The 16,121-nt window shown below is 46.3% G+C and overlaps 5 protein-coding genes across 5 annotated transcripts; 2 read left to right on the top strand and 3 right to left on the bottom strand.

Annotated features, from left to right (window-relative positions):
• Nucleotides 1-4,526: 4,526 nt before the first annotated feature.
• On the top strand, nucleotides 4,527-7,843 carry FPSE_01993 (uncharacterized protein; the record flags this gene model as incomplete). The annotated part of the gene is made up of 10 exons (XM_009255112.1): nucleotides 4,527-4,622; nucleotides 4,805-4,857; nucleotides 5,017-5,231; nucleotides 5,279-5,338; nucleotides 5,569-5,743; nucleotides 5,795-6,322; nucleotides 6,407-6,539; nucleotides 6,632-6,772; nucleotides 7,602-7,644; nucleotides 7,752-7,843. The coding sequence occupies 10 exons, from the start codon at nucleotides 4,527-4,529 to the stop codon at nucleotides 7,841-7,843; spliced, it is 1,536 nt and encodes a 511-aa protein (XP_009253387.1).
• A 125-nt stretch (nucleotides 7,844-7,968) lies between these two features.
• Nucleotides 7,969-8,925, bottom strand: FPSE_01994 (uncharacterized protein; the record flags this gene model as incomplete). The annotated part of the gene is made up of 1 exon (XM_009255113.1): nucleotides 7,969-8,925. One exon carries the CDS (start codon nucleotides 8,923-8,925, stop codon nucleotides 7,969-7,971), a length of 957 nt encoding a protein of 318 aa, XP_009253388.1.
• A 2,461-nt stretch (nucleotides 8,926-11,386) lies between these two features.
• Nucleotides 11,387-12,186, top strand: FPSE_01995 (uncharacterized protein; the record flags this gene model as incomplete). The annotated part of the gene is made up of 3 exons (XM_009255114.1): nucleotides 11,387-11,490; nucleotides 11,546-11,788; nucleotides 11,835-12,186. 3 exons carry the CDS (start codon nucleotides 11,387-11,389, stop codon nucleotides 12,184-12,186), a joined length of 699 nt encoding a protein of 232 aa, XP_009253389.1.
• A 146-nt stretch (nucleotides 12,187-12,332) lies between these two features.
• On the bottom strand, nucleotides 12,333-12,932 carry FPSE_01996 (uncharacterized protein; the record flags this gene model as incomplete). Its single annotated transcript, XM_009255115.1, has 1 exon — nucleotides 12,333-12,932. One exon carries the CDS (start codon nucleotides 12,930-12,932, stop codon nucleotides 12,333-12,335), a length of 600 nt encoding a protein of 199 aa, XP_009253390.1.
• A 599-nt stretch (nucleotides 12,933-13,531) lies between these two features.
• FPSE_01997 (uncharacterized protein) lies at nucleotides 13,532-15,865 on the bottom strand (the record flags this gene model as incomplete). Its single annotated transcript, XM_009255116.1, has 1 exon — nucleotides 13,532-15,865. The coding sequence occupies one exon, from the start codon at nucleotides 15,863-15,865 to the stop codon at nucleotides 13,532-13,534; it is 2,334 nt and encodes a 777-aa protein (XP_009253391.1).
• Nucleotides 15,866-16,121: the final 256 nt, after the last annotated feature.

Genomic DNA, 16,121 nt, shown 5'->3' with positions numbered 1-16,121 from the left:
AGACAGAAGGATATAAACACCAAGAGATAAACAACAGAGATCTGCAAAAGAGTGCAGATGGATTGACCTTTAAAAAGAGAGAAGCTCTGAACGGGACGGGCGCAACCACCCCATCAATCAATCACCACCTCCACTGAACTTAAACCCAAAACAACCATCGCTCTATCAAGCCCCATTAGGGATACAAGAATGGGGGGCTGGAAGCTAACAGACTCAGACTAACCGAAGAGAATCTCTCCAGTGACGCACGTGCAAGAGATAACAAGACGAGAGCAAAACGCCAAGGGCGCACACATGGGACAAGGGATTGGACAACAGTGGCACAAGGCGGTAATTAGTTATCAGGTATAGTACAGAGTAACTTAGTAGACGTCATATGCAAGGTACATGCATCAAGTCCAATCACTTGGACCACATGGGCTCACCAAAGAAAGGGCAATTGGGCCGCTAACACTCTACTACCAGATAACTAATGATGTTAGCAAAGCTAAAAGACACCAGAACACCAGAGAACAGGTTTCTTTTGCGGTAAACATGCTTGTTTGGTGAGGGGTTGAGTCAATAACTTGACCTCGCTTAGCTATCCTTGTCCTCTGACTGTGCTGCTCTCGGATGCGTGCGGAATGTTTTGACCACCCACTACTACTCATTTACTGCCGTTCGCGTGGGAGGGTTTAGTGCTCTTTATCTTGGCGTACTACTGCACAGAGGGCGATCAACCGCTGTTGATCTGGGGTACTCTCGTCGTCCATGTACATCATCCGATAGCCATATTGACTCTATCCCGACTGTACTATACTTGATAATTAATTCATCATGACCTTTACCATATTCATCTCTTTTGCGACAAGTAACACGACCATGGTAGTATTCGTGTTGTTGCGCGCGTTCACCTGCCCACTTCCCACAACGTAGCATCAAACTCACTCAATGCGGCCGTTCAACCGGTCTCTTGACGCTCCGCAAACGGTTTGATAAGCTTTCCCAAGGTCAAACAACCGTTTCCGTCTTCACCGGTGTCACGTTCTGGTCATGGCAGCTGAATGCAAGATTTTTTGCATGCTGTGCCACCGGAGCTTTCTTCCTGCCGAAATCTAGAGGTGAGATTTAGGGTAGATCGAGACGAAGACACACTACAACCTCCACTTTCCCTCTAGTAATCGATAAGCGATTAGATAGCCATCAATCTAATCGATAGTTCATCGATAGTCAATCGATAATGATAGCGATAAGCCGCGCTAGTTGTCCATCACATGCAAACCAATTAAGCATTTCAGTATCAGGAGTTATTCCCGACTAGTCGCCAACAGGTCTAATCAAGTCTGACTGTATCAAAGTTAAATTTCAACGTATATTTGGATGTTTGTCGCTGTATGGGGAGTAATCATATCTGTTAAAAATGATTGGCTGTAGAATAGCAGTAGTTAACCTGGTACTTGCAGTGCCAGTTGGCCATAAAGAGATGCCTAGGTAATTGTTTTGCCTAATCCAGCTTTATTCGCACGCTGAGCCTCACTTTTGGCTCTATCATTTGTTAATTTCGAGAGATTCGCTATGCTAAAGGCATCGATAGTGGTGGAAAGATTTGTCCACATTTCTGTTTTCTATCCATGTAAACTTGGCCTCTCGAGAGACACTGCCGACAAGCTCTCTCCTTTTTCTCTGGGTATCATCTTCGTATATAGTCATGAGCTGCCTTGTCTATTTGAAATGTGTACCGATTTGCACAACGGACAGTCGTCCTGGTTTCGTCGAAGCCACGTATCAACACATCTCGCGTGAAACACATGATTGCATCTTAGTCTCTGAAAGCGTTCCTGATTCCCTAATGTCTGCAAACAGATGCCGCTAAACAACAATCAGTATTGGCGTATCAAACAGCTGGCAAAGACATACCAAACTTCTGATGCACTGAAATGGGTCGTGTCTCTGTTTCTTCGCCACCAGCGGCACTTGTGTCTTTGTGATGAACGTCCTGCTTCTAGTGTTGTCCACGTAAAACCGTCTCTTGATCCTCTTCTAGGCGTTCTGTTCGTTGAACGACCGTGGCCGCATAGTCTAGGAAATTTAACTAAAAGTCTTGATAAGGTTAGTAGAGAGCATTGGTTTGAGGTGAAAGAACATACATGACTGTGCATAATATAAGCATGATTCCACCGAATAGGAACCATGGTAGATGGACTGTTGGTGCCCTATTCAAATAACTTAGTTCCTTATTTCGATGTTGTGGTTCCTGGATGAATATACTGACATGGTGGATCTGATCTCTATGTGATGAAGAGATAACGAGTACCGACCACCCCACCGCCTCTTCTGTAATTGCTGTTTTCGAAAAGGCGATTCTTAGATATTAGGCATTTGTATCTCGGAGAGTCATCAGCGTTGACCTATCGTCGTTGGTAGGATACTGCAGTCGACAGAGCACAACATGCGGCAAGGCTGAATTTGAGAAAGATGACGAAGGAAGCATCAGAAAATTTCCGACGGCTGGACCCTACCCCCAATATCAACCAAGGGATCATCTGCAACAGACGACAAGAAAGCCAAGGGAGAGACACGCCAGCACTGCCACATGCCAACAAGGACTAAACCCAACTCAGACACTAGCGAGCTTTGCCCAGAGTTTTCCAAGATCCCAAAAGATGAGTATTCCCCGCGACAGCCCTGGTTTCCGAGTGTCAAAAGAATCAACAAATTCACTGACCATGACAAACGATGTTTGATGACGCGTTCATGGGTCCCCTTTCTAAATACAAATACGGGGGATTTTCGATACTCAAACTCTGTTTCATAGACGGGCTTTGTCCCCCTCAGAGTAACAAAAGCATGACTGGGTTCCTCGTAAAATTGTGGATGCGCCAAGCGTGCTCATAATCTTGGGCCGGCTGCCAAGTCGGCATTTTGTACAATATCCGGAATTAATTCTAGGCAATGGGGAATAAACCTTTTCTCAATTGCATGATCCTTTGGTCCGAGATATAACTCTAAACTATATATGATGGGTTTGTGGGTTGGCATTTTTAAGTTATGACCCCAAACCGGGTGATGGAGGATATATATAATGTCAAACAGCATAGCCGCGTTTCACTCTATCGTTAACTACTGTCCAAGCGCCCGCTTGACAACAAAGTCCCACTATTACCGTATGTCGATCAATTAACCTTACCTTGAAGCTTGAGTATATATAGCTCTGCCGGTGGGGTGAATTGTTGTCAGCGGAATGGTGACGGATTTCCGGACTTCGGTTTCATCAGCGACTGACAACATAGTTATCACAAATGTAAAAGAGCAGTAAGAGGTCTGGTATACTGTGTTGTTTAAACGTCTGGTTCTTGCTAGCTCAACAGACCACAATGATGTTCTGAATTTCGAAGCGGTTTGGTAGTTTCTCCTGACTTTATCTTCTAGATCTGGAGACACTATGAGCGCTCCTTTCGGATCCTATGCGACACCCAGTCACCATTTTGCGACACAGATGGCCGGCCACCTCAATGCTGTAGGGACTATCCCGAAACATGATTGTGTCGGCAAACGGCATTGAGGGAATCTCGAGAGAGACATAGCCTTCATACACAACGAGCACTTTCTTGGCCAGATGTCTGCTAGTGTGATAATCCACAGAAGTGCTGCAAGTCAACTCCGCGACTCCAGAAGCAGAGGAACCGCCGATGAATTAATCAGATTACGAACCGATGTCAACATAAAAAAGGGCAACTTACACAAGATGCCGTATCGTCCTGTTTATGAGCATAACACGATATACACGCCCCCAAGCTCAAACATACGAATAACACATGAGCGAACCTGAATTCCAGTCTTTGTATCCTTTTGCGCCATTTGAGCCTTTGATTTTGAATTGAAAGCAGCTCTCGGAAGGCAAAGGCGGTTTGAACATGGATACCCGAGGCAGAATAACTGCCTTCTCAGACTATGCCTCTGTAATTAGGAAAAGACTAGAGGTTCGTCATTACTCTTCTAAGGGCTGCCTTGAATGCCTTTGGTTGATTGTGGTAACTTAAATAGCCTCTCAGTGAATTGAAGTCTATATACCCGACCACAGCCATTTTATCTATTGTGCCTGGCTGGATGTCCCACTCCCTCACAGGAAACTCCTAGCTAAAGATAGATCATCAACAACAACAACAGCCGCAGCAGCAGGACCAGCTTTTGGGTTAATATAAATTTGTGCAAAGTTGATTCGATTGCCCGCCATTAGCATTCGATAGCAACTTGGGTCTTATAGAACTGTGTCTCACTAATGAACGCCTTGGCGTGGCAGTGGATGACTTGGGCAACCTATTTATTGGCCAGAAGTCTTTACTGCACTGCACTGCTACCTGTGTATCACCAATACCTGCACCAACGCCTGCACCAAGGCCCGACCTGAGTAGGTGCTTACGCGCTGAGGCTCTGTTAAAAGTCCTCCGAGTTTCAAGCCCCCCGCTCCGCCCAAGGCATATAAACCGCGGTCGCGACACATCAAGTTTGCTTCATGAGTTCAAGTCAACCTCACACGCCCGAATACGATGCACGAGGTCCAGTACCCCGACTATAAGCTGTTCCCAGCCGCTTTCGAAGCCTGGTTGCGCGCAAAGTTTGACGATCCTACCATTACCGTTGAGGTATGACATCCGCAAACACACTGCCGGGGATGACAGGTTATTAATTTACAAGTGCAGTGCAAAAACGGTCATTTTGTGTTTAACTTACCAGATGGTAAAGAGTTGACTGATGTTTGTCGCACAAGGCTGTGGGGAGAAGTCTGTAGCTGACTGTGACAGGACGACGATCGAGAGATATACAGACTGAGAGGGAGGAAAAGCTGGCCGTAGGGTGTCCAGGTAAAGATGCGAGACGGTGTGTAGGTGGATTTACAATGGCCTTTGTGTGTTTTGAACCATGTTTTCTAGGTAGAGCCTGCTCTGACAACAAGGTTTTATTTGTAAACATATCAAAACACTTCATACATAAGTTGCTGCCTTTTCCTGGATGAAATATTTAATAACATTCACCAAGTTATTCATTTGTACCTTTTGCAACTATGAACACCCACGATCAACTAATGCAGCACTGTAGCAAATCGCTCGACTACCCCTGCAACCTTCAGGAGCCATGTCAGCCAAGACGCACCCTTGATGGCTATCGCAAGATGCTTATCAAGTCAGAAGAAGATCTCTTTGACTCTGAAAAAGAAGAAATTACCATCATTGAATCTGGCGAAAGAGCATATAGTAAGCCATGATATTAAGTTGGATTTATATCTTCTAACCATTGACAGAATGTGACCAAGAAACCTTCACACGCCCTGCAGGTCTCCAGAAGCATCTTCTCCAAAATCGTGAGGATCCTCACACTTGCCTGATGTGAATACGAACCCTGGGAGAACATGTATAGAAATTATACTAAGACTTGCCAGATTTCTGGAGTCCAGCGACTCGCGCGCACCATTAAACTGCTCATATGAAAGCTTTGTCTACTGATCATCATTTTATCAAATTCCTGCCAGCTTTCTGGACTTCATTTCTTCCTTCGGCCTTTCCAAAGAGCGAAAAGACTATCATTTGACAGGTTTTAATGGATTCGATGCACTTGACAAGCCTGCAGATGACCTCGTTCAGATCCCTAGGCTTGGACGCTCAGGTTGCGTGCACGGGACTCAATATTTGCTACGCTCTGTGGAACAATCCACAGGTCCCATGGGAGAAACAGCATGGAACATCCGTCAGATGGCAGTCCATCACCAGTACGACATTGTTACTGGTAAGGCTCTGTGACTGACGGCTAAGACAAATAGTCTCATGCAGGAAACGATAAAGGAGGCAATGTTGGATGATCCCAGTCTCAGCCCGACTCCAGCTGAGGGGTTGTCCAAGTCATTTGCAGCAACATTGCTGACCCATCTCATTCACCTACAGTGGTGTGACGAGTCTTGGCGACTATGCATCAATGATTTTGAAGAGAGAATCAGGACTGTCCTCAGCAAAGCAAAAACAGCTAGAGTTCATCAGCAGTCTGGTATTCACACGACTGTTAAAAGAGCCTTGACAAGCAAGTCGAACACGAATGTGAACGACAAATCAGAAAAGCACACAGCTTTTAGAAACACGCGGCTCCAGTTGAACAAGAATGGCTGGGAGGCTCTTACGTCGTACTTGTGCTTAACACCCATAACAGGAAACACGTCCGAGCCTGTCCCACGCGAGAAGGAGATGGTGGATGAGGGTGTCTCAAATCGACTCGAAGCCTTGATGGTCCTTGATACCTTTTCCATCAATGAAGCCCAAAAACTTCATGATATTGGAGAACACCTTGAAAACTTTCGGTTGGTCTTGAAGCTGAACCGACAGATACTGCGTGATATCATCGAGCATTACCAAGACTAGGAAAGCAGGGATGCTTTCCCCAGGCAGATTAAGATATCTTGCAAGGCCGAATTGGCTTCTTTCTCTCGACATGTGGAACGTATCAGAAAGAACCTGGAAATTCGAGTAACTCAAATCGAATCCCTGATTGCTTGGCTAAAGGAAGGAAAGGTGCTGGTAAGTGTTTGTTAAGCCCCGCGGAGCCTCATATACTGACCACTAGTCATTCACCGCAGTTTGATGGCATTCTACAATACCGCAACACACAGGTCAGCCACATGTTTACCGAGAGCTCACATATCCAATCAGAGAAGATGAAGAAGATCGCATACAAGACAGAAAAGGAGACGATCTCGATGCACGTTATCATGTGTGTCACACTTGCATTTCTGCCTGGTACCTTTGTTGCTGTAAGTACCCGTGCCATGACCTTGTTCAAACCAGGCTGTGATGACATATGTATCTTTCAAGGCTTTCTTTCAAAGTGGTCTTATCGAGATAAACCAGGCTGCGAGTGGCGTTCGAGGCGCTGTCACCTTCCATTCTGGGGCTTTCAAGCTGTTTGCATCAATTTGCTTCCCTCTTATGTTTATCATATTTGTACTTTGGATTCTGCTGTTTCGGTATTTGGCGCGTAGGGCTCGCAGACGTGAAGAACAGGGCAAGGTGTAATTTTGTTTAATGCATTATTGGGTACGGAGAGCCGCGATCCAGGGTTGCATTCTTACTAGACAGTGTTTTCTTGCTTATATACTGTTCAATTGGTCTTTAAGATGTTGTGATGTGATGGTTCAGTTAACAGGGCTGCCGAAGGGAGTGCTTCTTTCTGCCTCGAAGTCAGCCCTTGGTAGGCTGTGGTGCATGTAACTATCGTGACTGGAGTTCTATGATCAGGGCCAAAACCAGCAGCCCCAACGATCAGATTGTCCTTAGGCTGACAGAGAGAGGCGAAGTGCTCATGGAGACCTAGCGGACTAACGGTAATGGCATGTTTGTTCGCCTAACCCTGAGTTTTATGCTTATAATTCGTCGGTCTCTCTACCATCATATTCTGCTGTCATCTTCTGATACGTTGCTTTGGTTTTCTCTATATATACCTACTCCTGGTACAGACCCGTCACTGGTGGCCCTGTCACGCGGTTTTCCCATGGTCATCACGCACACACAATCAACATGACGTCGCACCTTTTAGAACATTTTCGAGACTATGAAGAGCTCATAGACTAAATGCTGTTACAGGGGGTTCATCAGTCGGGTCTGCCCCGTGAACCGGTTTTCAACAGTGCGTACAGTTCTGCGTGCAATACACCAGCTGTGTTGCCATGCAGTTTACAAGATCCAACAAATTCTGCCAGGGATTGACGGTACACAACCGATATAATGTTGCAGTTTTATCTAAATCTGCTATTACCACGACTCCTGCTACTGGAGGAGACACGACAACCGCTGCAGGAGATGCAACTACTGTCGCTACTGCATGAGGGGCATTCACTATGTAATCATCTAAGAGTCAAAGTGTAATCCAAGTAAAATCTGAAGTGCCAATAAATTCAATATGAGCCGGAACATTGTTTTTATGAACAGATGCTTACCCACATACCCCTACTTAAGCTGGCATGATCGTAATCGTTGGGTGAAACCCGCGGTAGGCTAGAAGCTTTGTTCCTTGACTCGGTCCCTTTTTTCCAACAACATAGGCATACCAGTCTTCCCAGGTCGCATTGCTAAGAGCAATGTGCAAGTCCTTCAGTTTCTTGTTCTCGTCAAAAACAGGAAGGGTCTGTATGTAGAGATGCTGGGTGGACCCGCCTCCAGGCGTGCGAATATTGTAGAATTGGAGCTTTTGCACACTCCTGAGATGTTTGTCTTTGACGTTGATTTCGTACCACCCAGGGCCGCCACCCCAACCCATCGAGTCACCTTTCTTGCGATCGTCAACCCAGACATAGATGCTGCGGCGATAGACCTCTTCGACCTTGAGCAGCATTCCCACTGCGAGTTCGTTCATGGCTGTTCCGCCAAGCTTGCCTTCCTGCTTCCTTATATCTGTTTTGGACGACTTTGTCTCGAACTCGGCACCAATCTCTGCCGTTGCCGTGGCTTTGGCCGCCATTCCCAACCCACTACCACCAGCTGAGAGTTCGATTGACAAATCTGCTCTTGCATACAGCTTGATCGTGGTGTCCACCACCTCTTCCTTTGTGATTGTCGTCTGTAATTCGTTTTTAGGGATCGTCTTGATTCTCACAACAGACGGAACCCATTCAATGGGTCTGTAGACAACCATGTCTCCCTCAATATAGTACCAGTCGGAGGAACCTTTGTCTCTGCCATATTTACCACCCCATTTATGATAGAGATCGGGGACTGTAAAATAGCCTGGAAGACTGGGCATGGTTTCTTCGCGGACACCGAACACATTGTTGAGCTCTTCAGGTTTCATAGGCCTATCTCCATGACAGTTGCTGGAGATGGGCACCCGAACAGTTGGCATGTCATCGTCGAGATAGTAGTACTCGCCATTACTCGTCTTTCTCTTGACACCATCGAAAACATAAGACATTTTGAAGTAGTATTGGAGTAGAGGAAGATAGAATAAAGAAGATGAAGTTGTAGACAAGTGTAGCTGAGTGAACAAGTACGAGATGGAAGAATAGAACCTTGCCTTTATATAAGCCAAAGAGACAGATTTCTTACCTAATCTCACATGCTTTCCTGAAGGCCTATCTCGCCACTGATTTACTGCCCAGGAGAGACATATACCCCAGGTAGAGTTAACATCAGCTTGTCATCCATACTGGCAGCCAAACAGGCTTCAGGATTAAAGAATCCAGTGCGGAGTGTACAACACATCACCGAACACATTATGTCATAGCCACAGCCATTGCCCAGTGTTAGAAAGACATCAGCGCCCCATGTCTCTCACTTTGCCAAGGTAAGAAGACACGTTATCTCTACAAAATGCAATGAAATCTCTAGATGGTTTAGTTTCAAAGCTGTTTGTGCATTCCAGCTATACTCAAGCATCCGTTCTAACTCAACTTGTAATGTATGATGCTCATAATGACAAGATCAGATGCATCGAGATAAGACAAGGCTAAGCTTGCATGCGTCGTGTGGGGTTTGTTTCTTACTAGCGTGCCGTGTCTCAGAGACTGGAGGCTCCCAGCCAACGAACTGGGACATGCGTGCGATTATCCAACTAGTATAGATAGTTGGTTTACGATCTACCCTCAACGCGACGGCCCGCTCAGCCGCTTTCGAACAAGCTACACCGCGAAAGATGGGCAGCTCATACGTCAAGGGCTTAAAGTAACTTCCACCTGCTAAAGTCAATTGCCAAGCTGGGTGGTGGGACTAAGCTTGAGATGTTGTATACTGCTTTTGAGTTTGCTTCTATGGTGGCATTGACTTGGTAGTGTAATAACTAATTTTGTTTTGTGAAGTTTCTAGTGAGACTAATGCCCCAAAAGGTTTGAGATTTGCCTGGCTATGGTTGCAGATCATCAACCTATGATATGTAACTGATCCAATGTCTACGCTACATAAACCTGGCCGATGGCCATCAGAGATTGAGTGGTCACTATGTCTCACTGCTATCATGCACACCACTGAGCGATGCCATCGAAGCGAATCCACCCCAATTGGAGTCGTCCAATGGCAACGGTCAACCACTTCCTGAAGTATGGCTATAGAACAGTTACTATGTCAAGAATGGTTGGGATGGCTTCGATGACGCAGAAACTTGAAAAAAGCTGGATTATAACAAATGGGGCATCATGAAATTGCGTCGTAGTGAGTGTCAGGTTTGCAGTCGGTGCTTTAACTTGACAGCAATTACTATCACCAACATCCGCGGGTAATTATAAACTGCAGTGAACTAGAGTAGCGATAGTAGATAGATGATGTTTTACACTATAAGAACAATACACACTTGCTATTTTGCTCTCTGCCATGTCGTATTGTTTCTATTTCCGTACTCGTCTCCTTTGTCTCAAATTGATCGGCATAATGACAACACCATTCATTGCATGCGGGCGCCTCAGGTGAAATAAGCAAGCTTGTTCCAAATGCACCGAAAACGAGGTGTAGCTGTCAAGGCCCTCCCTCGTGCGTCCCAATGCTCACCCGTCGCGCACAAGACCTTGCCAGGCTGGTGATCATAGCTCGAGTCGACTTGTCCAGTGTGTCGGCTTTGACCCACGAACTTAGAAAATAAATTTGCGTGGTTTCAATGATTTCTTCAGCGAGAATAAGAGCGAAAATCATCTACTCTGTAGCCGTTATGTTGTTAGATATGACTTGGTCAATGGAACTTGGCGACGAGTTACTAGCATTAGGAACCAAGTTGATCAATCACAATTATCTTCTGCTTCGGTTATATGACGGTACATTGCGTTCTTCTTGGCTCTGGCACATGATAGGTAATACCCAGCTATCTGATGTGAGTTAAATGGGGGCCATCTCGCTATTCATCGTTTATAAGACAACCTCCTCGGTAAGTTTTGCGTTTTGGACTTGAATACGACGACGCGAGATTACGAGAGGCACATGTATGATGGCGTTACTTAGGGTCGCTTGCTTTAGTTCCCAGGGCTCGACTAAAAGCTTGGCTCAGGATAGCAGAGAGTGTCAGCCTGTGATTGTGATGCCAAGCCTTGCTGTTGATAACGGCCTTTCCCTGACTAGACTACTTAATTCATATATCATTGGCTTCATCTTTGGAGCATTATTTGACAGCACCACAAAAGAGACAGCCAGACCCACAGGGCGTATTTCATGGTCGATATCAGAGGAAATATCCTTTGCCGATCAGTATCTAGCGAGTGACATAAGCATCTAATTTGGTTTAATTTCATTTTCTACACCGCTAAACTAGTTAAACAAACGGGGACCCCTCAAACCACACAATCCTCTCCCCAACCAATCTCATTTCTTTCTCCTCTATGGAAAAACTCATTCGAGCACTATCCCGACCGATGCTTGGCGACTCCTGCATGAGTCTGGATTCGGATCCTTCTAAGATGGCTGCGACGATTAAAGATCCACAACGTATCGTCGAGATACGAGAGAGCGAGATACCCGTTCCGTGGTGCGATGATTTTGGCAAGATGATTAGCGGCATGAAGTCAGTTACCTGCCCCAGCTGAACTGAACACACTTGTCTAACAACATACCTCTAGTCTGGATATCGGCAGCTCTCCAGCACTCAATGATTATAAGCTTGGGGTCAAGAGAAAACTACGGGCTTTCAACAATGAGGACATCCCCGATGATGCTACCCTTTCATCTCTCAAGATGAAACGGATGGCACTGGCCAAACAAATGATAGGCAAAATGGGCAAAGGTGTCAACATTGAACCACCATTCTTTGTCATATGGGGCTGCAATACATTTATTGGCAATGGAGTTTACATGAACCGAGGGTATGTCTTCAGACCCCGTACTGGATCAGTGCTAATCAATACACAGAGTCTCCATCCACGACAATGCTCTCGTCAGCATCGGGGACAACGTGCTCATCGGACCAGAAGTTTGTATCTGCACCCCAACACACGCCACAGACGTCAAAGGACGCAGAGAGGCTCAGGGCACTTCATATTCCTTGCCGATACGCATCGAATCAGATTGCTGGATAGGCGCTCGAGCGACCATTCTCGCAGGAGTGACGATTGGGAGAGGTTCCACAGTGGCTGCGGGCGCCGTCGTCCACAAAGATGTTGAGCCAGAGACGTTGGTTGGAGGTGTGCCAGCTCGGTTCATCCGGAGCTTGAAGGATGTTCCAAAGGATCCAGATGTGGAATCAATCGATGGTGAATTGTAGGCAGAAGGCCTTAAAGTGTACGATTACGGTGGTGACGAGGTGAAGGAGGGTCGGATGCGGTCCAGCAAAACATTAATGAGACTCGACATTGAAAAGACATAATTTACCAACGCCTCAAAATAACAACTATGGTACATACAATACATCTAAGCGCCCACCACTGCACCAGCAACCTCCCCAACAACCTCTTCAATAATCTTGGCCAACTCCTTCGAAGCCACAGCAGACAACAGCACCATGGCAGTAAAGAACTCATCCCCAGGTACATATATACTAAGCTGCTTCTCTCCAAAGTTCATCAGCCCTGCATTTCTGTACTTTGCAATTTTATTCCCTTGTCGATCATACAACTCAAAGCCCGTCCCTGTGTACTGATTGACCTTCCACTTGAATTTGCCCATGTGCGTATCAAACGACCAACTCCCCGTCATGGAGCTGTTCTTGATAACCATGGGCTGATTGTACACTGATAGGTCGACGGTTGATGTGCTTATGTGCATCGATGCTACTGCGACGGTGTTTTCGGGGGCTGGAAATCCACGGTGTAAGATAAAGTTGGGATTGCTCAGGCGCTTAGATATCGTGTAAAGTGGAGGTGCATCTTTGGGGGAGCTAGCGGGCGTGATAAAAAGGAGATTATCATCGTTTGGGTGTGGTCTGACAATGAGTGATTGAGAGCCATCATTGGAAGTGACGCCTTGGGGGCTAGATGACCCGTACAACACTTTGTTCAAAAGTTCTCTCATGATGGTGTTCAAATAAGGAAGGAATTTCGATGATGAAGGATTGGTTATTTTGTAAGATGTTCTTATTCAAAGGGATGATTTCAAGGCCAAGCCGGGTTCAAATGTCATTTATACTCGAATCAAGGGTATGATATCAAGGCGTTAATTTAGTGTTTACTCAGCTATATTCCGAAAATGGCAGAATGCCGCGACTGAGGCTGTACGTACATTGTGGCGTGGGATCTTCAAAAGCAAAGCTTAATAAGGCTTGGTACTTTAGCATCATCTGTCATTCTCGCAGTGGCCAAAGTGCTGCCCATAGGCGTTTGTCTTCGCCGTTGATGGTGTTGTGTTCCTCCGATGTAGGATAGTTTTTAAGTGCAAGCATCGTTTGACCTTTTCTAAATCATTTTATGGTGACGGTAACATAGAACTCATATCGGGTCAAAGTCTGCCCATCCCGGTCACGTATGTTGACCTCAAGGAATACTCATGAAAAGAACTAAGTTATTTTATTAGATAAAGTTACAAACAACTACCGAATGACAACTAAACTATTAACCCTATCTTCGATAAGACCTCGATATACGAAGCTTACCCACCCTCCTGCGGATGACCTCCTATGGCGACCTATACCCTTGTTTCCCACCTTCCGCTTCGGCCAATGCCAAAACCTCGACGGATTCTGTACGACGACAGTGGCGTTGTGATTTCTCCCGGATTATTGCCAGATTCTTCATAGTCGCTATTGTTGTGGGATGGTTGTCTCCATGGACTTGTTGACGTAAATCCAAAACGATTTGATAAAGTGATTCAGCGTCATTATATCGGCCCTGACAACCGTATACCCATGCAAGATCCCCCATGACCCCAATAATTTCTGGATGCATCACTCCGAATACTTCTTTTCCAGTACTTAGTGCTTCAGCCAAGATGACTTCACCTTCCTTGTAATGACCCTGGTTGTTGTATACCAGCCCAAGCAATTTCATTACGTTGATAGTATGCAGATCTGAACCCCCCAGCACCTCTCGTGCAATTTCTAGTGCTTCTGTCGCAATCCTTTGCGCTTCACTTAGACGACCCTGCCTCAGGTATGTGTATCCAAGGTGTCTCATAGATCGAATTGCTTCAAGGTGTTTCTCTCCGAACACACCGCGTTGTAGCTTCAGTGCCTTTTCAATTAGTACTTCTGCCTCGTCATATTGTCCCAAGTTCATATACGCTGAGCCAAGTCTTTGCATAGAAGATAAAGTAACTGGGTGTTTCTCTCCGAGCACTTGCCGTCGGAATTCCAGTACTTCTAGATGAATAGGTAGGGCCTTAGCATATTGGCTTTCAAGGCTGTACATCATCGCAATGTCTTGTCGAGCCGAGATTGTGGCCAAGTGGTTTTCTCCAAACACCTCTCGCCTGAGACCCAATACCCGTTCAAACAATGACTTGGCCTCTCGCCATATTCCTCTATATTTGAAAAATGAAGCTACACGCTGGAGCAGATGGGCTGTGAGAACTTTTGTGTTGCTCAACTCTGCCCACTCCCCTACTCTTATAGCATGCGCGGCATATTTATCGCACTGCACCCTCGAAACCCGTATCCTTTCTGTAGGGAAGAGGCCATTCACTACATGCAATGCCTTAGCGCTGTAGAATGCTTCCAACTCTTCTAGTCCGTTGCATGATGCATTCTCCGATAAGCTTCGAATCCTCAGATCATATCGTATAGCCTCTTGGACCAGCTTATGCATCTCATAGCGTCGTTCGCCATCATATGTTCCGCGTAGGTTGAGAAAGGAAAACTCCTGTAGCCGTGCCACTGCCTCCTTAGCTCCGAGCTCTGAGACGTCTTGAGTTTTATCTTCATCGATCACAAATGAAGAAGCTGCGGCTACCAGTAGCTCTTCTGGTATATTTTGGTTGTCGACATATGCAATAACGTGCAGTATATGGTATGAAATCTTACTTTCAGTTCGGATTTGCTCTGTTGAGATTTTCCATGTCTCAAGCACACTGTTTGATACTTCCAGCCGCCGATGTCGGTCAGTATTACTGACTTTGAGCACTTCCCACCTGGTCTTTCCTCGATTGAGGGAATTGAGATACTCTTCGGCTGTCATCGATGAACGTTTCATGTATGCGCCGGCTTGGGAGATGGCCAATGGTAGGTACTGTAGTTCTTCTAAGAGGGCATCTGTCCCTGCCCCTCTCAATGTTTCGGGCGCCGTTGAAGTGTTGTGTAGTATATTCCCGAGAAGATGTCTCGCTTCGTACGGGGCCATAGATTGTACCTTTATACCGCGACGTGCTCCGACCAGGGTGCCTGCAACATGGCCATCTCTGCTCGTCCATAGGACCGATCCTTGCGGAGCACAGGGGATATACCCACGCAGGTTCTGGCCCTGTTGCTCAATCTCCTCTTCCGCTTTTGCTTGTCGGCCGACTCCAAATAGACCTAGGTTGTCTGCGTTGTCGATGATCATCAACCACTTTGGCTTTGCTTCAATTGCCGTTCGTACAGCATCAAGAAGATGTGGCCCATTTAGCTGATCGTCCACTCCAAGCGTTTTTCCAATCGTCTTGTAGTCGGCCGAAAAGGTAGCTTCGTTTTCAGCATGGACCCAGAAGACACAACATTCTTGGTCGGTATCGCATCGTCGGTAGGCATAGTTTAGGGCAATCTGTGTCTTGCCTGAGCCTCCCAGACCCCAAAGGGCGGCGCTGTAAGATTCTGGTGTCGATGGAAGAAGCTCATCTAGTTTGTCGATGAGATTTCGGCGAGGGACTAGATCTTCGTTGCGGGGATAAGGGATGACGCGGATAACTCCAGCGTGGGGAGTCGGGCGGGGCGAGCTGTAGTGAACATGGTTGTGGACATCCCCTTGATGGATCCTGGTGTGGTCGTTGAATGCGTTATGGCTGATGTCACGCCGAGTGCTTCCTGGATGTCCCGACATGGCGATATCGGTCCACCAAGGCCTTCTGCTTGTATCAAGAATAAGCAGAAGTGGCCACGAGAGACAGAATAGTGTCGGGTTTACGATCAGGCTGTAGAAGTTATGCCTAACTAATAAGGCATTACTTCTATGGTAAGAGGGAATAGAGGCTGAGACAGAGCACGGCCATGGTGGCAATGTGCTGCCACAGGGCTGAGCATCCAGGCACATGAGACAGAAACGCCGATCTCGGGACAATCGACAACAATATGCCTTG

This window comes from Fusarium pseudograminearum, chromosome 1, assembly GCF_000303195.2.
Source record: "Fusarium pseudograminearum CS3096 chromosome 1, whole genome shotgun sequence".
In the NCBI taxonomy this organism is placed as follows: domain Eukaryota; kingdom Fungi; phylum Ascomycota; class Sordariomycetes; order Hypocreales; family Nectriaceae; genus Fusarium; species Fusarium pseudograminearum.
Note: the sequence above shows the minus strand (reverse complement) of the source record. Positions and strands in the feature narration are given on the sequence as shown.